Source organism: Aotus nancymaae, unplaced genomic scaffold (assembly GCF_030222135.1).
Source record: "Aotus nancymaae isolate 86718 unplaced genomic scaffold, 86718_ANA_hifiasm-v0.15.2.pri h1tg000002l, whole genome shotgun sequence".
Taxonomy (NCBI): Eukaryota; Metazoa; Chordata; class Mammalia; order Primates; family Aotidae; genus Aotus; species Aotus nancymaae.
Genome location: NW_026988413.1, coordinates 2,522,868 through 2,546,037, shown reverse-complemented (window position 1 = coordinate 2,546,037; position 23,170 = coordinate 2,522,868). Strand labels below are relative to the sequence as shown.

Below are 23,170 nucleotides of genomic sequence, written 5' to 3'. Positions count from 1 at the left end.
GGAAAAAAAAATACTTCAGTAAATTCCCACTAGCATACCTGAATCCTTACAGGAACTGCTGCTATAAAGCACTAGGAGAGATTGGAAACTTTCCAAACAATTGCTGGACCTCACATATTGCAAAATACAGGAAATGACTTAGAATTATTTGAAATAATAATTTGGGTGGAAGAAGCGTATTAGTTCTCACGCTGCTAATGAAGACACACACAGGACTGTGTAACTTATAAAGGAAAGCGGTTTAATTGACTCAGTTCCACAGGGCTGGAAGGCCCCACAATCATGGTGGAGAGCAAAGGGGAAGCGAGACAGGTCTTACATGGCAGCAGGCAAGAGAGAGTTGTGCAGGGCCCTCTAATTTGTAAAACCATCAGATCTTGTGAGACTTGCCTGCTACCACGAGAGCAGTATGGGGGAAACCATCCCCATAATTCAATTATCTCCACCTGGCCCTGCCCTTGACACATGGGGATTACTGCAATTCAAGGTGAGATCTGAGTAGGGACACAGCCAAACCATATCAGCAAGTTTAGGAATCAAAATTGATAATAAATACACAAGTGTGAGTAGAAGGCTAAAGGTAATACTGACGATCAAGAAAAATAAATGGGGCCAGGGGTGGTGGCTCATGCCTGTAAACCTAGCACTTTGGGAGGCCGAGGTGGGCAGATCACCTGAAATCGGGAGTTTGAGACCAACCTGAACAACATGGAGAAACCCCGTCTCTACTAAAAATAAATAAATAAATAAATAAATTACCCAGGTATAATGGTGCATACCTGTAATCCCAGCTACTTGGGAGACTGAGGCAGGAGAATCGCTTGAACCCGGGAGGCGGAGGTTATGGTAAGCCGAGATCCAGCCATGGTTTTGGTGAAGGTTACAACTGAGAGCTAAATTCAAGATGAACCCCATGCCACCAATTTCTGCTCCTTAGGTTTGTTTTAGATGTCAAGGGCTGTGTTAAGAGAGACAAGAGTCGAATATGCATTGAGTAGGCATATTTTGTAGATAACAAAGGAGAAATGTGAGAGCATTAAGAGATTAAAATATGAGAAGAATATTGAACTAAAAACCTTCTGACCCTGCCTAGGCTTCCATTAGTGCAGCGTTTAGAGACTAGGCAGGTAGGCAAACTCAAATTCTATGGGTGTGACACATTAAGAATCCATAGGTCAGGTGCAGTGGCTCATGCCTGTAATCCGAGCACTTTGGGAGGCCGTTGAGGTGGGCAAATCACTTGAAGTCAGGAGTTCAAGGCCAGCTTAGCCAACATGGTAAAACCCCATCTCTACTAAAAATCACAAAATTTAGCCAGGTGTAGTGGCAGGCACCTGTAATCCCAGCTACTCAGAAAGCTGAGACAGGAGAATTGTTTGAATCCAAGAGGCGGAAGCTGCAGTCAGCCGAGATCATGCCACTGAATTCCAGCCTGGGCAACAGAGACTCTGTTTTAAAAAAAAAAAAAAAAAAAAAAAAAAATCCATACAGTGCCATCATTAGTATCCAATGTCTCTGGTGTCATCATGAAAAAACCCTATCCTCCACAAGAATATGGACTCCAACTGCCTATTCTAGTATTTGAACACTTTCTCTGAATTATCCTCTACACAAACAAGATATAAGATTTTCCCTTCTTATCAATGTCTTCCACTTAAATAGCCCGCTATTGCCATCCATCTCGGGCTGCTCTTCCTTGGATATGCACAGGCATCATCACTCTTTTTGTCACTATGTTTATACAACAGATCTCTTACAATACCACGCGCAGCTTTCTTCTTAAGCACAGTGGAGTACAGAAGTGCATCTCAATCAACCAAGCACACTGGTGCCCTTCTCCTCATGACCAAGCACAACCTCATCATCCTTACCATCATGCACTTCTAATTTTCCCTTCTGTCTCCACTATTCCTAGGATATTCAATTAGTGGTTTTGAAATTCTTAAATAATCATGTGGGTGCTTACACAAATGGCACTGAACAGTACCATAGAGAATGCATGTACTCAATGGCAGCTTTCTGAAGAAACATGCTCTGTATACATGCAGTTTCTTAGGCCCATCTCAAAAAAAAAAACTTTTTTAAGCAAAAGGCATAACGTTAAAACATAAACCACTGATAACATGGTTTTGGGGACAAGACAGATTGACCATATATTCTAGTTAACCCTATCCAAGAATGCTGCATTCTGCTCATCTAACTCATTTCAGCAGAACACACTATCTTGAAGAAGAATGAATGTATTCTTCTTCAAATATCAACTATGTTAGCTTTGTTGTTGTCAAGAATTAGAAAGCAACAAGGTTAAAGCTTCAGTCGAGCCTACAGTTAACACAAATCGATTGCGCATTTCAAAATAGCTAGAATAATTTGAATGTTCCTAGTGTAAATAGAAGATAAATATTTAAGGCGATGAATATCCCAATTACCCTGTTTTGATTATATGAATTTATCAAACTATCACATGTACTCCAAAAACATGTTCATCTACTATGTATCAATAAAAAATAAATTTAAAAATAAAAAATTTAAAATATTGTGTGGCTGAAAAATGACCAATTTATTTTGAATAGAAAACATGCAGACAGAAAAACTATCATGAAAATTTAAACATGTGAACAGAGGGTAGGAATTTTAAAATGGTAATTTTTCTTAGAACTTTATGAAGTTCAAGAAAAATACCTTAAAACCAATATAAAGAATAGCAGGCACTGTACTAAGCAGTTCACCCACAATATCATGTTTTAATCTCGCCACAGCCATAAAGCAGTAATAGCATGCCTAGTTATCATTTCAGTTCTTCCTGTTGCAAGTAACAGAAAACCAGACCCCACCTGGCTGAAGCCAGTAAATGAAGAGGCTAACAGGAGGGCCACGCTCAGGGCTCAAATACGTCACCAGGACATGGATTGCATCCTAGTCTCAGCTCTGCTAATTCCTGTAGAATCCTCCTTCCAAGGTTCACCAGGTGGCTGCCAGCTTCAGGCTGTCACCTCATGATGACAAGCAAGACAACAATATAGCCACCACTTCATGTCTGTTCTCATTTCTACACTCAGGAGAATTAGAGAAATTTTCCAGTAGCACCCATAAAAATACTGAGTCCACCGGGTTGGCCTGGCTAGACATATGGCCAGACCTGATTAAGTTGCTGTGGTCAGGGGCCTGGATTTTCTGGTTCACTTAGACTAGTCATATGTCCCATCCCAGGACCGAAGAAATGCCAGGGCTGTTGCTGGAGAGTGGCTAATGTTCCCTTTACAAATAAGGAGCTCATGGTTTAGGAAGATGAGCTTGCCAGAAATCAGACACTTGTAAAATAAGTCAAAATTTCAACTTAGGTCTACTTATCTGAGCCCAAAGTCTTACAACCATTTATGGCTGTTATCCTAGCACCCATGTCGCAGAACGGAGGAGCTCGAAGACTGCAAAGGACCCTTCCTTTTCTTCTAGATCCATTACCAATTGGAATATAAATCAATGTTACAATATTGAAGAAATCTGATTATGTGAAAAAAAAATCATTATGAATTTTCATAGTCTGTTTTTACAAACTTCAAAACAGGAATGGTCAGTTTAGAAAAATTCATTTCCACTAAGAAAAAAATAGAATCCTAAGTGGAGTTTAAAATTATCCTGTTTCATAGATATGTCATTTATTCCAAATTTGTTTTTTAATGTCCTTAATGATTAATGACCAATTTCCAGTCTAAGTTGGTTGGTAATTTCTTTAGACCTTGCTTTCAGGGAAGTTTTGTTTTTTGTCTGTTTTTTTAAAAAGATTACTTGCATTTGTATATTTTCTTTGTACTTTCAGCCAAATTTCTTCTAATTAAAGTACAACGTAAGTTGAACCAACACAATAATGTCATTTTAAGAAAAGAAAAAACAAACTTCTACTGATTTCTGCTTCTGGCCATGAAGGAGTGTGACCAGATTTAAGTTCTTAACTACAAAAATTAGACCAAAAAATACAGGTTTCCAGGCACTGGACGACAGGGAGTGCAGGGCTGTGATCCTCAAGAGACAGGCCACAACCCAGATGGAGGCCAACAGAGGAAAAGCAGAGGATACAGCGTGAGGGTTCCAGGGGCCAACACGCAATCCGAGGGAAGCCCTTCGTGGAGAGCTGGAGCTCTGGAGCGGCCTTCCCGAGCAGGTGCGGCGAGGAAACATCCGAGGCTGGGGTGAGCCACGCGGAGGAGGAAGAACAGCCCCGAGCTCAGCGGAGCAGGGCGGGGGCAACAGCACAGTGTTCGGGGCGTCAGGTAAAGCGCCCGAAGGCTCCGCTCAGAAGCGTGAACGCCACCGCCCGCTGCAAGCCTGAAAAGGAACGTGCTGCCTCAAGTCACTCCGATGTGTCACACACGCGGTCTGTCACGTAGGGAGCAGGAAAAAGCCAGCGGGCCACGCAGGGTTCACCGGGGCCTGCAACCAAACGCAAACGGCCAGGCCCACGAAGCAGGAAACGCCAAGGGATCCACAGAGAGGGGCCAGAAGTCACCGACCACGCCAGGCCGTCGGCGCCCACGCGAGCCAGGACGCCTGAGCAGCGCTGGGGAATCCAGGGATCCCCCAGAAAACTGCCCTCGACGAACAGCAACGCACAGGGGCCGTGCGCTCGAGACCCTGGAGCGAGAACGACCACAGTCACGCGGGGAAACAACCGGGGCGCAGGCCCAGGGGGACGGGCGGCTAAGGAGCGGGGCTGCGAACTACAGCGAAGCAAGCGCGGGGCTTGGCCTGCGCTACACGAGACCTGGGCGCCTGCACGCCCCTGCGCGTCAGCCAGCGGCTCTCGAACGCCCCGCCACGCGATCCCCAGAGACGCCCGCCGCGCAAGCCTCGAAGGGCACGCACCTGCGCCTGGACGCGGACGCCGACGCCATGGGCGGGGCGGGGCAGGTGAGCCTGCGCGGCGTGGGTCTGGCGGGGCTGGCGAGCGTGCGCAGTACGGGGCCGAGCGGGGCTGGTGAGCCAGCGCGTGGGGAGCGAGCGCAGAGGCGGGCGTTGCTATGGCAACGGCGAGAGGCCGCGGAGTTGCCAGAGGGAGCTGGGGCGGACGTCTCTGGGTTCCCGTGTTCCCGGCGGAGTCGAGGCAGGCGGCGGCTTGGAGGCGGGGCGGAAAGGAGGGCGGCCCTCAAGGCGGGCGGGGTGCGTGCCTTCGGTGTGGGGGCCGCTCGCAGCCCCGCTTTCGCCTCCTCAGAGCCGGCCGGCGTTGGCCGGGGCTGTGAGGCGAGGCCGGGTCCTGCCGCAGAGCATGGCCTCCTCGGGGGCCTCGGGGGCCCGGTTAGTTCCCACAGCTCCTCCTACCTGAGGGGCGCGAATTCACGGCGGCCTAAAGCCTTAGAGCAGTGATCCCACGTCGGTAGTTTTAGAACCCGGTGGGACCCGCCGCCATCAGGGGACCCAGGTGCGGGGTGGTGTCCGCTCAGCGGAATTGGAGCCTCTCACCCGCGCTTCCGGCGGGAGGAGAATCTCAGGAACAGGCCAGCGGCGTTCACAAGGCGGATGACACCAGGACCGTGTGGAATCGCATCTTTACGCCTTGGGCTTGGGCCTCGTGTGTTTTTATTGAGAGTGTTTCATAAGCTGTGGTCACTTGCTTTGGCACCGCAGTGGTCGTTTTTGCCACCAAGCTCTGCCTCTTGAGCGTTTAATACTGGGATTTACAAAGCAACGTGTTCCTGTTCATCTTAGCTTTCAATACTGGGCAAGGGTAACGTGTCTAACCCTACCAGTGCCACAGGCTCGTTGAATATTGACTCACCTGGTATTTGGTTTTCTCATGTATAAACTGGAGTTGGACTAGATACTTGAAGTGTTTTCAATATCTTTAAAACCTGAATTTTAAACTCTAAAACATAATAATACCATAGGACTTTAAAAGAGTACAGGTTTTTAAAGCTCTTACCTTGATATTAATGACAGTGGCCTACCGTGTAGAAACTTGAGATTAAATTGCAGACTGCAGATATGACTAGACCGTATGATGCAAACTGTATCTTCTGCCAGGTTATAGGCGTTTTGGAAGCAGGTACTTAGAAAAATCTGGCAGTGATCTTTCAGTATTTTAAATTCTTTCCACCATTTCTCCATGTTCAGTTGTCTGGATGAGACATGGGGTGAAACTTCAGGTATCTCTTGATACCAGAATTGATGGGGGAGCAGGAAAGGGTCGCAGTAAGAACCATCACCAAAGCCTCAGCGACTGACGTTTTTACTCCTAACCCTGGATATCTCAGAGATTTGGTTCCACTGTGCTTTTACACCTTAGTGAGTTTGTTCTTCCAGTTGGAGTAATTTAATACAAGTGTTAGTCCTTAGAAATATAGTTTGGATTAATTTCTGTTTTTGCAGTTAGGCCCTCAATACAGTAAGTCCTCACTTAACATCATCCATAAGTTCTTGGAAACTGGGGCTTTAAGCCATGCAGTGTATAAGGAAACCAGTTTCATCATAGGCTAATTGATAGAAGAGCTAAGTTCCTACAGCACATTCCTGGTCACAAAAACATCACCAAACTTCTAAATAATACATGTGAGCTCTACACACACTGAAGAAAGTAAGATCATTATCCAATTTCTGGTGAATCGGTGAGTGACAGGATCATGGAGGTGCTGCCTTAAATCAAGGATAATGTTGGCCAGGCCAAAGCTCTGAAGTGCCTCCTCCCGCCATGCTGTGTCGAAACAAACCAATTCTCAGTTGACTGTGTGCTTTCCTCCTGCACCGGGTGTTGTCCTGCATCTGTGTGATTACCATATGCTTTACGAATTTTTATTTGACTATAATTTGTATCCTTCCATTCATTTTCCAACCTGTTTATTCCAGTTTGGGGTGGCAGGGAGCCCAGCCCATCCAGGCAGCTTAGGACCAAGGCAGAGAACAGCCCTGAAGAGGAGGGCATCCCATGGCAGGGCACGCTCACTCATACATTCAGATGGGGACACACCAGTGAGCCTCACATGCATGGCTTTGGGATATGGGAGGAACCCGGGATACCTGGAGAAAACCCACAGCACGTGAAGAGAATGTATAAACTCCACACAGACAGTGGCAACTGCTGGGGACCACTTTTTCTCATCAACGTTGTAACGAAACATTAGAAGAAACAATGTTATTCGAGGGCCTGCTATGCCAGTTCCTAGATTACTTGAATAACTTTCTCCTCATTAGAGTGTATTTTGAACACTTCTGTCTTCATAAAATATACCATGTCCAACATCTAAAAGGGCCAATTCCAAACTATTCCACCAGCTTTGAAGGGAATTGAAGCAAGAATAACAAGAGTCTGTTCTGTGTGAAAAGACCTATTTTAGGTACTTCAAAAGTCATCTCATTAATCCTCACGGCAACGCTGCAAAGCCAGCACAATTGCACTTGGTTTGTAGATGAGGAGCCTGGGGCTCAGTTGTGGTAAGTATCTTGGGCAGCAAAGTGGTAGCGTTCGACTGGAACTCAAGTTGGTCTGTCCCCATATTCTGTATGTCTGTGTTTTGGACAGACTGAAGTTAGCCAGTGTTCCTCTTGCGTTCCAGTTTCTTCATTGTTCCCTTTCTCCCCAAAATAAGCATATCATGCTGGTTTCCAGCCTGCCAGTGCTTTGCTCCTACCTGTAGTGTGGCATGTTCATTTCCCTCTGTGTAGCTTTCAAATGCCACTTTAACTGTTATCTCTTTAGGAGGTTTTTACTTTACAAGTCTCCAATGGTAGCCTGAAATTTTACAGTACTTATGTATCATATATTAATGGATTAATAGTAACCACTTTTATTAATGTGTTCTCAGCAGCTCAGGAGTGAACTATTTAAGGACAGGGATGAGTCAAAGTGTAACTGATTTGAGTTCACCCCCTTCCTCCAGAACCAGAATGTGTAGCTTAGTGCCACCCTATAGCAGGCATTCCCACTGCTGCATTATCAGTTAGACTGTTCTACAGATCGTTCTCACAGACTTCATAAAAGGTTTTGATGTGACTGTAACTCTGACTTTCTGTTGACCATGTTTTTTCAGCAGAAGAATAGAAGGAATATGATATGATGTGATGATAGAATTTGTGATAGCCAGGCAACAACTTCTGATTCGGCATGTTAAGACATAAGGTACCCTATTTTTTTTAAACATACACATTATTTGACTCATAAAATATATTTTAATTCGGCTGTTTGAGAGTATAAAAAATAGTTTGCAAACCCTGCTTGAACTGGGAATTGTTAGCAGGAATGGGCAATGCCAAGTATGGCATGGGGCAGTGGACAGGTTGATGGGAAAAACAGTCTCTGGTGATATTTACTGCAAGCATCTCTTAGCCGTTTGGTGATTTTTTATTCTGCGTAGGAAATTACTCAGTTTTCACAAGAAGGCATAAGCTGAAATGCAAGAGTGTCCTCAGTAGTTGCCTAGAGTCTAACTTAATTATAGTGAAGCAGCATGGGTTTGTTTAGGCATGCACAGGTTTATAGGTCATAATGAGTTTATGCATATTATAATTAAGGCTTTAGTAATTAAGTGAAAAGATATTCCTGTATTGTTAACATAAATGCTGAGACAAGGGTCTGCTCCCACTTACGTAACAATGAGTCAAGCATTCCTTGCTATTTGATTTGGTCATATATGCCATCAAGGTTGAGTATTGAAACCTTGTAATATCTTCTAAATGATATATTACATAATATTCCTCTAAATATGACTTATTTCTTACTTTTTAGGGTCACTCATCTAGGAAAGATAACTTGGCAATCAATGCAGTTGCTTTACAAGATCACATTTTACATGATCTTCAACTTCAAAATCTTTCAGTTGCAGATCATCCTAAGACACAAGTACAAAAGACAGAGAACAAATCCCTAAAAAGAGATGCAAAGGCAACAATAGATACTGGACTTAAAAAAACTACACAGTGCCCCAAACTCGAAGATTCAGAAAAAGAATATGTTCTTGATCCCAAACCGCCACCATTGACTTTGGGTAAGCTGATGTGGTCATCCATCTTTTGGCTTACTAGAGCTTCTGAATCTATTAAGGTCAATAGTATAATTTTTTATGTTACAGAAATAATTTATTGTAATTTATAATTATACAGAAAAGTGTGTATGTATTGAAGGTATGTATGTGTTGAAGCTTAAAAATGATAGGGGATCATTAGAGCAAGAAACTAAAGATAGTAATGGTAAGTAGAATAATAAGTAAAAATGGGAGGACAAAAGAAATACCTATTGATTCAGATTGATAAAAATAAATTTGAATAAATCAGTGATGGAAAAGAAAAACCCCTTATAGTAGAATGACTGTAACTCATAGAGATAATAGACAGGAGATAGAAAATCACCTTTGGCAAACATCACAGTAATTATCATCATTGCTGAAATGAGGAATGAGAAAAATTATGTCCAGACACAGAATATTGAGATAGTCTCACAGTTTCTTCATAGATGCAAGTACACGGCAGGGAGAAAAACAGTAACTTCACAGTTATTTCAACTGTACATGGTAGCACTTGGCAAGCAGCACCTGAACCAAGTAATCCCACTTAGCTCAGCGGTAATGCACGGGCCAGCATCATGTGCCTCCTGCTGAAAGGTGCAATGTCACTTCTGTGGCATTCTTACCAAGATGCATATCTAAATTTAATCATGAGGAAACCTCAGACCAACCCAAGTGAAAGACTGCCACACAGTTCCTGGCTAGTACTCTTCAAAAGTGTCAAGTCAACAGAAGCAATTGGAGACCTAGAAACTGTTCCAGATTATAGACTAAAGGAACATGGCAGCTGCAAGTGCAATTTGTGATCCTGGATCAGATCCTAGTCCAGAAAAAAAGACATCAGTGTGACAGAGAATCATATCTGCAGAAGGCATGCAGGCTAATTGATAGATGATATCAACATTAATTTTGTGGTTTCGATCTTTGTACTAGGTTATATAGTATAAAAGGTTAACATTTATATATAGTATATAAAAGGTTAACATTTGGGGTTAAGAACATAGGATAATTATTTTCGTTTTACAAGTGTGAATATTTATTTAGAATGAGACCAAAACTTGAACAAATTAGGAATTTCAAAAAAATGAAAAATATCCCAACAAAAATCAATAAAAGTAGCATAATATTTTATATTAATTCACTTCCTGAAATATCTCTATAATACTTTTTCTGTCTCTTGATTGCTAGGCACTCTTTATTTTCATGTGACAATAATTCTGTAATGGCATTTTCTATAGAAATAAGTCAGCTTTACCTCCATCATAGCTGATTGAAATTCTTTCCTTATCATAGGTGGGACACACACAGCATGCAACTTTGCACACGCTCTTACTGGGTGTAGTATTGCTACAGGTTTGTGCCTATAAATAAAGGCATGTAAATCAGTTCCATTTCTTCTCATTAATAAAAGAAAGGACGTGTGTTATGAGCTTAATTGTAAATGCTGTATTTACATATATTAGTTTCCCAGTGCTGCTGCAGCAAATTAGTACAAATTGGGTGGCTTGAAACAAAAGAAATGTATTCTCTCACTGTCCTGGAGGCCAGAAGTCCAAAGCGGTGCTGTTGGCAGTGTTCTATGGGAGAATCCTTCCTTACCTTTCCCTGGTGCTTCCTGTCATTGCTTGGCTTGTGGCAGCATCACTCCAATCTCTGCCTCTGATGTCACATGACCTTCTTCTCTACGTGTGATTGTACCCTCCCTCTCCTCTTCTTATAAGGATAGCATTCATTGGATGTAGGGCCAACTTTAAACCAGTATGACCTCATCTTAACTACATCTGCAAGGACCCTATTTCCAAATAAGGCCAACATTCTGAGGTTTCAGGTGAACATGAATTTTGAGGTGACACTGTTCAACCCAGTACATCAAGTATGTCCGTGATGGGGAGAACTTCCATCTGGATTAGGCATCAATGAGACGGAGACTTTTTCACAGCATCAGTCTAAGTACTTTTCATACTTTGTTTCTTATCTGCTACTCACATATATTACTGTGGTGATAGGCACCAGAGGTCCAGTTGATAGCTCAGTGTGGCTAGGCTGTGGTTTGAATGTTTGTCCCTTTCAAAGCTCATGTTGAAATTTCAATTTGTTTTGTTTTGTTTTGAGACAGTCTCACTCTGTTGCCTAGGCTGGAGTGCAGTGGCATGATCTTGGCTCACTGCAACCTCTGCCTTCCAGGTTCAAGCGATTCTCGTGCCTCAGCCTCCCAAGTAGCTGGAATTATAGGTGTGTGCCACCACACTCAGATAATTTTTGTATTTTTAGTAGAGACGGAGTTTTCGCCATGTTGACCAGCCTAGTCTCAAACTCCTGACCTCAGGTAATCCACCCGCCTCAGCTTCCCAAAGTGGGGGTATTACAGGCGTGAGCCACCATGCCTGGCCTGTTTTTGTTTTTTTTGTTTGTTTGCTTGCTTGCTTTTTGTGTATGTTTCTTCTGTTTTATTTATTTTTATTTCAGTAGCTTTTGTGGTACAAGTGGTTTTTGGTTACATGGATGAATTACATAGTGGTGAATTCTGAGATTTTAGTGCACCTATCACCGGAATAATATACCTTGTACCTAACGTGCAGTTTTCCTTAAATTCCACACCCCTTCCACCCTCCCACCTCTGAATCTCTAATGTCCATTATACCACTCTGTATGCCTTCGCATACCCATAGCTTAGCTTCCACTTATAAGTGAGAACATACAACATGAGTTACTTTGCTTGGAAAGATGACCTCCAGCTTCATCCAAGTTGCTGCAAAAGACATTTTTTCATTCATTTTTGTGGCTGAGTAGTATTCCATGGTGTATATACACCACATCTTCTTTATCCACTCGTTGATTCATGGGCACTTAGGTTGGTTCCATATCTTTGCAGTTGTGAATTGGGCTGCAATAAACATGTGTGTGTATGTGTCTTTTTCATATAATGACTTCTTTTCCTTTGGGTAGTTACCCAGTAGTGGGATTGCTGGATCGAGGGATAGATCTACTTGTAGTTCTTCAAGGAATCTTCATACTGTTTCCCACAGAGGTTGTACTAATTTACATTCCCACCAGCAGTGTATAAGCGTTTGCCTTTCACCACATCAACACCAACATCTGTTGTTTTTGACTTTTTAGTAATGGGCATTCTTGCAGGAATAAGGTAGTATCTCATTGTGGTTTTAATTTGCATTTCCCTCATGACTGACGTTGTGCGTTTTTTCATGTTTGTTGACCATCTCTTTATCTTTTTTTTTGAGAAATATGTCTGTGTCATTTGCCGTCTTTTTGATGGGATTGTTTGTTTGTTTTTTCTTGCTGATTTGTTTGAGCTCCACATAGATTCTGGATACTAGTCCTTTGTTGAGAATTCTTCATACTGTTTTTACAGCCTTTTGTAAATCTGAAATTATTTTTAAACTGAAAAGTAAGAAATATGATTTTTTTTTTTTGAGACGAAGCCTACTCTGTGCCCAAGCTGGAGTGCAGTGGCACGATCTCAGTTCACTGCATCCTCCACTTCCTGAGTTCAAGTGATTCTCCTGCCTCAGCCTCCCTAGTAGCTGGGACTATGGGCACATACCACCATGCCTGGCTAATTTTTTGTATTTTTAGTAGAGATGGGGTTTCACCATGTTGGCCAGGCTGGTCTTGAACTCCTGACCTCGTGATCCACCCACCTTGGCCTCCGAAAGTGCTGGAATTACAGGCGTGACCCACTGCGCCTGGTCCCAGAAATACGATTTTTTAATGATGGGCATGGAAAATAGGTTTGGTTGAGGACAGCGTGTCCTAGTGCAGGTCAGATGGATCTGGAGGTACTGGAAGGCCTGCGTGTTGGAGTCGCACAAGGTAGAGCGCATCTGTCCCCACAGCAATGGCAGAGGAGATGTTAGATGCTAGCTTCCTTTGAACTTCTGCTAACCAGCTCGTTGTCTTCCAGGAAATGGTGTGGCTCAAGAACGTGTTGAGACTTGGAATAATGTCATACAGCAGTTTAGTGAAGATCTTCTGTTGTGCCTGTGTAGTGTATGTAGATGACCAAATAGTTTCATCATAATCAATCTTGAGAATTTTTATCAGGAAAATTTTAAATTAGGTAACAAGAGGAACTTCTCAATCTGGAAAAGAAGTAAAATTAGGAAAATAAATGAGACATTTTTTCAGGACCTCTTTATGGAAAAAATCCTGGTTTGCATATTAGTTACTAATGACATTGACTCATAGGCTCTTAACTACTATTTAATATAGTGGAATATTATATATAGTGGAATATTATGTATTCCACTTGGATTTCTGTCTTTTCTTGCTGATTTACTGGAGTTCTGTACATATTCTACCTAGTAATCTCTTGTTGATTTAGCCACTGAAAATATCTTTTATCATCTTTTAAATTGTATCTGTGATTTTATATTGAATACAGTTTTCATTCTGATTAATGTTAAATCCATTGGGTTCTTTTTCCGCTTTATTGCTGTTTGGGGGAGACTTAAGATATCCTTCAGCATTCTGAGAGTGCAAAGATTCTTCTGCATTTTCTTTATTTACTTTTAACCTTTTACTTTTCACATGTGGATCTCGCCAGTTTGTTCTGCTTATGACACTGGGAAAATTGATGGATATAAAAACGTGTTCTGTTCATTCTTTTTGAGGCTTCTGCTTCTATGTCACTATCCCCTGTTTTGATTAATAGTCTTGTAATAGGTCTTAACAGCTGGTAGGAAAAGACCTTTCCTCTTTTTTTCTCTAAAACTGCCTCATTTTCTACATAAAATTCTGCCGGACATGTTTTTCTAATCGGATTTGTAGATGGAGGAAATACCATATTTACAGTGCTGTCATCTGATCCACAAATATGGTGGTATCTCACACCATTTAGGTCTTTTTGTCTCCAACTCCCAGGGCTTTTCTGAGTAACTCAGTTGATCTCTACAGGGATTGTTAATTGTCTGTCCATGCCTTTCCACTTTTATGCCCCTTCTTTTTTTTCCCCTGCTTTTTTTTTTTTAATCTGGCCAGGATCTCCTGAGCTGTGGTGAATATGAGTAGCAATGCCTAGCATTTCTGTCTTGTTCCTGAGCCTAACAGGTTTTATGTCCTACTTATGTAATGTTTGCCCTTTATTGTTCTGTTTTGTGTTACTTGTTTGTCGGCCTTTATCTAACTATAGAACTTCCCTTTTAGCGAGTTGCTAGAGGTTTTTAAACTCAGTAATAGGTGTACCTTTTTAGATGCTTTCTTCATGCAGCTTTCTAGATGAGCACGTTTGCTGTGGGTTCTCTCCTTTGTTTGTGCCATACATTACAACTCTGACGTTGACTCTTCCGTGCATGGCTTGAATAAACCCTACTTGCCCATAGTGTTTTTCAAATTCACTGTTGCATTCTGATAACTAATTCTCATTCAGGATGTTTGACGTTTAACCATGGATTCCCTTGGACTGTGGATTGTTCTTGTCCTGTCCTTTTCTGGTTTTATTATCAAAGCCATATAAGCCTCACCAAATAAGTTGGGCAGTGTTCCCTCTTTTTCAGTATTCTGGAACAACAGGAAATAGGGATGTTCCTTAAAAGTCTGGGGTAACTCACTTGTAAAATCATCTGGGCCTGAGGCTCTTTTTTTCCTTTAAGTGGGATGAGGAGAGGTGATGGGTTAGGATGCATTTGGCTGCAAGTATAGAAGCAACATGCTGAAAGTGACGTAAACCTTAATGGTGTGTGTCATTGTTCACGGCACTTCTGGTTTGGTGGCTTATTAATGTTTGCCAGGACCAGCCTTCTTCCGGTGTGGCCTGGGGAGGTGCTGCTCCATGCGTGCATGGACACAGAGGGTGCCCAGCCCCAGGGTCAGTCCCCAGGGACAAGGGACATGCAGGAAAGGCAGGGGTGAGAGCTCCTGACAGCCCTTCCTTCCACTTCACCTGAGATGGTGACATGCCCCTTGTTAGTCTAAAAATTGGCAAAGGGTAGCAAACTTCCCTGACATGCTTAGATCCATCAAGAGTCGTCTGTGGGGCTGAGCCCATTTCCACCGATGTGCAGTGTGGTTCTGCAGGCAAGATGGGCACTAGACATGCTATTGATTTTAAACATTATTGCACTGTGGCCAGAAAACACAGCAGTTTGGTGAAATCTGTCAATACAGTTAGGTACCTATTCTCCCTCCCTTTCTAAGGTCTTGATTATTTCATAAATGCAAGACCAGGTTTGCATGATGGGGGAGATGTGGATGCTTGAAGTTGAGGCAGTTGGCATTGACCACAGCAGAGTCTGGACTGTACAGCAAGCGCCGACCCACGTCTAAGAGGAGGGGTGGCACTGGGGGCCCTGTCTCTCCCTGCTCCCACACCTTGAGCCAAAGGCAGAGAGCGGACCTGAAGCAGCACCCCTCCTCCGCAGCCTCAGTCTCAGCCTCTTCAGTCTTACTGATTTTGCGTTTCTCTGCAGGCCAAGTGCTCTCTCACCAACGGCCATCTGCACATCCTTTCCCTCCATCTAGAAAACCTCCCCCTTCACCTGCTGCTGTTAGTCTTCACCCTGCAGGTCTCCATTTAATGACACTTTGGTCAGGTAACCTTCCCTGGGGTCACAGCTCCTGATCCAAACCCCATGCGTCCTTCATGCCATTCTCCATCTCACTCATCACACTCGCAGCTGCTTGATTCTTATCAGAAGATCCAGGGGCATAGTTTTAGAAGCAAAATCGTTCTATGAGGATCATAACAGAAAGTGTAGCATTCCCCTGGCCCATTTTGGACATTACTGTAAGGCAGCCACTTTGGTTTGTTTTTCTGGTATTATTTTTTATTTATCTATTTATTTGTAGAAGGAGTCTTGCTCTATTGCCTGGGCTGCAGTGCAGTGGTGCGATCTCAGCTCACTGCAACCTCCGCCTCCCAGGTTCAAGCGATTCTTCTGCCTCAGCCTCCCAATTAGCTGGCATTACAGGTACCCACCACCACACCTGGCTAATTTTTGTATTTTTAGTAGAGACATGGCCAGGCTGGTCTTGAACTCCAGACATTAGATGATCCACCCACCTTGGCCTCCCAAAGTGCTGGGATTACAGGCGTGAGCCACTACACCTGACCCTATTTTTAGTATTTCTTTTTTTTCCAAGCTGATGAAAAATTTGACTTTGATCTAAAAGAACCCTTAGCATCAAACAGAGCACGGGAATAAAAACCCATATTCAGATACATTATCCCAGAGTTCAGAGCACTAAGAATAAGGACTATGTCAAAAAAGTTTTCAAAGATAACAAGATTCAGACAAACATGAGGACCAGGTGGCCTGTGTTCACACACGACAGCTGTATGGGCTTGGGTCAAGTCTTTCTGGGGCCCAGTTTCTTCATCTGGATGATATATAACAATAAAAGGCCTTTGGATCAAGCAGGGAGGGAGGAGAAATTCAGAGTCACAATCAAGGCCACAGCGAAGGTGAGGATATTCATGAGGACATCCATTCTCAGCGCTAACCACCGGTGAGCACAGTTAAAGTAGAAGAGGTGACAGGAGTTTTCGTCATTCAGCCTCTTAAACGTGGTGATGTAGTTCTCCTTGCCATAGGCATGAATGATGCCCAGGCCCTCCATGGAGAAGCCCATGTGGGAGAACCAGGATGACTGGCTTTCTCCACCTTCTGAGGTTCTGGACTCCTCTGTGGAAAACACATAAGAGAATGAAGAAGACTCTAGCAAAGACAATCAGCACAACTATAAGGAAATTAGGTAACACAGCAGCTAACAACATGAGAATAAACACCACCATAAAAAACTGCTGCAGAAAGTCCTCTGCATGAAATGGCAGCCTCACATCCAGCTCATCCATATCCTTGGAAAATCGGTTCATTAGCCTGCCAGTGGGAGTCATGTCAGAGAAGGTCATTGGGCTCTGTGAGACCTTACCGAACACCATGTCATGCAGTGAGGAGGACGCCGTCGGTGTCATCTTGGTGAAGGCAAAGCCTTTGGTGATATCAAATACCAGCATGGACACTATGCTTGCAGCGTACACCCACGGGTACACATGCTGCCTGATGTCCGCCAGCACTGTGCCAACCTCACACATGGTCCTGTTGCCTTGGGGCCCACAGGTCATCCGTGAGCCCTTGTCCAACCAGAGACCCAGCCACAAGTTACTGAACGCAGAGCTGCCGATCAGGAGGAAGAGGAACACGTGACAAGAGATGCGGGGGTGCCCTCCAGAAGCCTTATATACATGTGACATGGTTTCCAGGTCACGGTTCCTTCCCAGGGAGATTCAGTCCGGATGAGCTGGTGCACAGGAACGATTGTACCAGCATCTTCTCCTCTTTCAGCAGGGTTCTCCCTGAAGGCTTCCACTATTGCTGCATTATAAAGATGTTCGGGATCCTTGAACTGCAATCCTTGCAGGTTGTGAATTGGTTTTGCATAGCACCCTCTCTCCTCCATTAACTCCTTGTGGCTTCCGTTTTCACAAATCTCTCCATCTTCTAATAAAATGACTTCATCACAAGACTCTAAGAAATGCAGCTGGTGGGTCACCAGGACCATCGTCTTCCCCCCAAGCGTCGTCTTAATGCACTCCTCAAAGACGTGCTTCCCCAAGTGGGCATCCATGGCCGACAGGGCGTCATCCAGCAGGTAGAACTGACAGTGGGAGTAGACGGCACCAACCAGGCTAATCCTCTGCCTCTATACCCTGGAGAGACTGAGGCCCCACTCCCCAGTCTCAGTCAGATCTCCAAGGGGAGCCTGCTCAGGTCTTTCTGGAGGCCACAGACGCAGACTGTGCTGTTACCTTTTGTGATCATACTTTTCTCCAAAGAGTATGTTTTTTCTCACATTTCCATGAAAGATCCATGTGCTCTGTGAAATGTAAGCCGAAGTTCCATTGACCGCCACGACCCCTTTTTGCCGCTGCATCTGTCCTAGTATAGCTGCAAGGAGGAAGCTCTTCCCACTTCCCACATTCCCGCATATTCCCAAGATCTTCCCCTTTGTCACCACAAAGCTTATGTTGTGCAGAACTGATATGGGGATGCCACTTAGCTCCTCGGGGTCAGCGGCTCCCTTGGCTGGCGGACTCCACTCACTGTATGCCTCCAACCTCTGTTTCTTGAATAAATGCCTCTTCAGGTTCTGCACTTTCTTTGTGTCACTTTTCCTGCTGGCTTCATGCTCCCATGTCAAGGTGGCATTTGCTAAAAGCAGGACAGTATTTGGGTCTTCTGGTTGGGTGATGTAAGATGGAGGGCTTTTATCTGTGAGAATTTTCTTCATTCTTCTTAGAGAGACATTGGCTTTAGCCATTGCTTTTACCGAGGACGGTAACATTTCAATGTCAAACTTCACTACATTAAACATAGCGATCACACTAAATGCCATGGGCGCGGTGAGCTTGCATCTCAGGAGGATGTGGCAGGAGAATGTCAGCACGATGGCTATGGTGGACATGAGCGGGGCCAGGGTGGAGATTCTGCTTTGGACAAATCCAGCTTTTTCCAGTAATTTTCATTCCCTCCTCCTCATATCTTGGGGACTGTCGGTAAAAGGTTTCTCCCAGGCACACATTTTGATGAACTTGATGCTGGTCAGAAACTCATTGATTGTCTGAACTCGCTTGTCTGTCACCAAAATTGCTGACCTTCAGTGAATTAAGCTTGGCCATAAACATCTGCATAGGTATGCATAGGACATAGATATCCCGGTCCTATTTTTAATATTTCTAAACAACATGTCTATGCTGCTGTTTTGTTAATTTTCAGTTCTGGATATTATCTCTTCTTACTATGGAAGATTGAGATTTAGCATATTACTTTCATAACTTGTGATTAGACTGATAACATTCAGTGTTTACTCTGTTACAATTCTGACTTCACTCACAGCTGAGCAATGTGGTGTTCTCTATTACAGTTTCCTTCTCATTTTTCTACTTTCCCTGAAGTGATGTCTTCTTTTTTCACATTTAGTTTCCTCTATCATCACTCATCACTGATTGATCCCTAAAATCTCCTCCAGAAATACATTCTCTCAATACATTAAAATATACCAGGGTACTTTATCGATGGGGACATTGCTTCTGGAATCCTCCATGATTCTCCCCCCAGCCCCTCCCCGGGCTCCCTCTTCAGCAGCATCCTGGGATCCTGGGCTCTCTCCTTGAACTCTCTCTCCTTGGACCTCATGGCAGCCTCCTCCTTAGTTTATTCCCCTGTGGTGGTGATGCTCCTGGTCAGTAGTTCCCTAGGGGAGTGCAGACGAGGCCCACATAGAAGCTCACATGCTTAACAGTAATCTTTGTTCTTCTTTTTTTGAGACAAAGTCTCTCTCTCTTGCCAGGCTGGAGTGCAGTGGCCTGATGTCAGCTCATTGCAACCTTTACCTCCTGAGTTCAAGTGATTCTTCTGCCTCAGCCTCCTGAGTAGCTGGGACTACAGGCACCTGCCACCACGCCTGGCAAATTGTTGTATTTTTAGTAGAGATGGGATTTCACCATGTTGGCCAGGATGGTCTCAATCTTTTGACCTCGTGATCCGCCTGCCTCGGTCTCCCAAAGTGCTGGGATTACAGGTGTGAGCCACCACACCTGGCCTTATCTTTGTTCTTTTCTCATATTCGATTGATAGCTAATCAGGAATCTTGATTTGGATATCTTTCCTTCCTCTGAATTTTGAAGGAATTGTCTTCTCCTGTCTGTACTGCTGTGGATGAATCTGTCACAGTTCTGATTCCTGATCCTTTTTTGAGGCCTGTTGTTTTGTTTTGTTTTTGAGTCTGCTTTCTGTCTCAGATTCTCACAGCGATGGGACTCGGTGTTCTGGGTACTGGGCCCTCTCAAACCAGCTCATATCCTTTGCTTCTGGGAGATGTTTTGGACTATTTTCTTTAAAATTTTTACTCTCCATTGTCCATGTTTTCTTTCTGGAATGCCAGTTTTTCAGATGTCGCAATACCACCTAGACCTGTCTCTTGATTTTCTTATTTTCTGTCTCCTGTTACATGTTTTTCTGTGAGATTATAGTCATGTGCCACATAGCAACATTTCAGTCAATGACAAAGCATGGTGGTCCCATAAAATTATAATGGAGTTGAAAAATTCCTGCCACTTAGTGACATCTTGATGACCTGGCCCTATGTTGGCCTAGGCTAATATGCGTGTTTGTATCTCAGTTTTTAACAAAAAAGTCTAAAATAAATTTTTTTGAGAAATAGAAAAAGCTTATAGAATAAGGATATAAAGAAAGAAAATATTTTGTATAAACTAAAAAGTTAGCTGAGCATGGTGTCATGTGCCTTTTGTCCCAGCTACTTGGGAGGCTGAGGTGGGAGGATCGCTTGAGCGCAGTAGATACAGGCTACAGTGAGCCATGGTCAGATCACTACATGCTAGCCTGGACAACATAGTGTTTTAAGCTAAATATTATTGCAAAAGAGTCAAAAACTTAAAAAATTTAGAAGTTTAGAAAGTAAAGTTACAGTAAGCTAACTTTATTACTGAAGAAAATGTATGTTTATAAATGTAGTGTAGCCTGAGTGTAGGCCGTTTGCAAAGTCTGCAGCGCTGTACAGCCATGTCCTCGGCCCTCGCTCACTCAGCAGCCACTCGCTGACTCACCCAGAGCAACTTCCAGGCTGCAAGCTCCATTCATGGTAGGTGCCCTACGTGGGTACACCATTTTTAATCTTTTATACGTATTTTTTTCTGTACCTTTTCTGTGTTTGGATGCACAAATCCTTACCATTGTGTTAGTTACCTGCAGTATTCAATACCGTAACATGCTGTGCAGGTGTGTAGCCTAGAGCAATCAGCTGTACCGTGTAGCTTAGGTGTGTGGTGGGCTGTACCACCTGTGTGTGTACATACGCTGCAATGTTAGCAAGATGACGAAATCGCCTAATGGCACATTTCTTAACAACAATCGCCTGCTGTTAAGCAACTCATGACTGTATCTTAGCTTTCTCTTCCAGCCTTTCAGTTGACATTCACATTTCTACTCTAAAAGCCCAGGAGCTCTTCTGTACTCAGAGTGTCCCTGTTTCCTAGATGTAACACTTTGTCTTCTGTTTCTGAAGACGTCCTTGCAGGTCGATGCTGTTTTATGCATTAACCCTCCTTGGGGTGTGGGGAGGTGGTGGAAGGTGACACTTCACTTCCGGCGTTGCTTGAGGATGTTGCAGTCGCTTTTTCAAAGTGAGCGTTTCCCACCAGGCTACCTGCTCCATGCCGAGTCAACATGTGGTGGGTACCCACGTGTTACTGAAATAAGAACTTTATTCTGACAGTATGATACGTCATAGGAAGTTTTTAGCAGGAGAGATGCAGGATTGATGTAAAGGCCACTGGTGGCAAAGGAAGGTGAGCTGGAGGAGACGGTGCTGAAGGCTGAGGGCTGAGGCAGGTGAGAACTGGGAGAACCTTGGGCCAATATGTGTAAAAATGAGTATTCTTCAGTTTTTCTTTCATAAAATTGGGTATCACTCCTGCTTGCCTTATTGAATTATTGTGAGAATGAAATTAAGATATGGGAAATTCTGTGTAAATAAAAAATAAACGTATTGAAAACGTAAGGTATTACTACCACTGACTTTTCTGCCCTCATAGGAAAATGGCATCCTATATGTAGGCCACCATTTGTATCTGTCGGTTTTGCATCCACAGATTAAACCAGCCACAGATCAAAATTTTAATAAATGAATAAAAGATAATATTACAATACAAAAATAACACAAATTTAAAACAATATAGTATGACAGCTATTTACATAGCACTTGTATTAGGAATGGTGATGAGTAACTGAGGTGACTGACAGTATACAGGAGGATATGCATGGGTTGTATGCAAATACCATGCCATCCTATAGCAGGGACTTGAGCATCCCTGGGGCGTCCTGGAACACATTCCTTGGGGATACTGAGGGACAATTTCTATTGTGAAATAAAGTATGTGATCTGTATGTATTTCTTTAATATTTGTTTGCCAATGGTGTCATTAAAATTATAGAGGGCTGCCATATTCTAAAAGACACTCTCACCCCATCCTGTGTTGTCTTACTTTAGCACAGAAGTTGGGCCTCATTGGGCCTCCACCACCTCCGCTGTCATCAGATGAGTGGGAGAAGGTGAAACAGCGGTCCCTCCTGCAAGGGGACTCCATGCAGCCGTGCCCCATCTGTAAAGAAGATTTTGAGCTTCGTCCCCAGGTGTTCAGCGTGCGAGGGGAAGCTAGAGAGCTCGTGGGCTGTTTCCTAGGAACCAGGCCCGGAGCTGGAGCCTGAGATTCCAGGCTTCCTTTTTGTGTTTCACCCTCTGGTGTGAGCCTTACACACTTCCATCTCCTTTTACATTAATTAAAATGTGTGAACAAGAGCTAAACACCCTCATTAAATAGTTGTGTTTGTTTACTGACTGGTATTCTCAAGTACTAACATTTGTACAAAAGGAATGTTTGTTTCCCTTCAACGGGCCCCAGTGGCTGGGCAGATAACTGGGGGGCTCCCCACGAGCAGCTGTGTCCTAGCGCTGGAAGAAAGCAGAGGAATTCTTAAGTTGTTTTGTGATTTCAGTCAGAAAAGAACAACAACAAAAAAACTGCTTGAATGTCTCCAAAGAATTTGTGAGAGAATCTTTAAGTAAAATCTTTTAATGATTTTTCTTCATGAAACTTTACCATATTAAGATGGATGATGCTACTCTGAGTTAACAGATAATACAGAGAGAGAGAGAGAGAGAGAGAGAATGCATATAGGGTTTTTTCTATACATATTCTGTCTGCCTAACTAAACCATTGTCTCCTGAAGTTGGGGACACTTAGATTTAACAGCTGTGTGGGTGTGGGTGTGGGTGTGTGCACGTGCACATTCATGGTTGCCCTGTACCAATTTCCCACGGGGTGTGGCATTATGCTTCCTGCATAGCAGGCCCTCAGAGATTTGCTGAGAAAACACAGCAAATACAGTTAAAATCAGCCTTGGAGTTTGTAGCCTAGGAACCCAGTCTTATTACTACCCGGGCAAATGAACTCTGAAACTTCCTTGAGTTTGAGTAAATTTCATCAGCGAGAAAGCTCACAACAGTACCCTTGTATTCACTAATTTGAATTCCTAAGTTGTTACTTTAGACATACTTACTCTATTCTAGTTCTCTGTCAGGACCTAATATTACATACATAAAAGTTGGGTATTTTGGACAGATTTTAGCCCTGAATCCACAGATTGCCTAGG

The 23,170-nt window shown here is 43.5% G+C and overlaps 1 protein-coding gene and 2 pseudogenes across 4 annotated transcripts in view; 1 reads left to right on the top strand and 2 right to left on the bottom strand.

Moving 5' to 3' along the window:
• Positions 1-4,377: 4,377 nt before the first annotated feature.
• Positions 4,378-4,889, bottom strand: LOC105712297 (putative transmembrane protein RNF32-DT; annotated as a pseudogene).
• Positions 4,890-4,950: 61 nt separating this feature from the next.
• RNF32 (ring finger protein 32) overlaps positions 4,951-23,170 on the top strand; it is a 39,954-nt gene continuing 21,734 nt past the window's right edge. Inside the window, exons 1-4 of one of the 4 annotated variants that reach the window (XM_012445322.3) lie at positions 4,951-4,972; positions 8,016-8,104; positions 8,711-8,969; positions 22,008-22,150. In XM_012445322.3, the coding sequence (XP_012300745.2) occupies positions 8,090-8,104; positions 8,711-8,969; positions 22,008-22,150 (417 nt within the window). In that variant the 5' untranslated portion in view covers positions 4,951-4,972; positions 8,016-8,089. Of the gene's footprint in view, positions 4,973-6,394; positions 8,105-8,710; positions 8,970-22,007; positions 22,151-23,170 lie in introns of those variants that run through there. The other 3 variants (XM_012445321.3, XM_012445323.3, XM_012445324.2) reach the window with 3 other exon arrangements.
• On the bottom strand, positions 15,937-18,911 carry LOC105712317 (ATP-binding cassette sub-family C member 12-like; annotated as a pseudogene).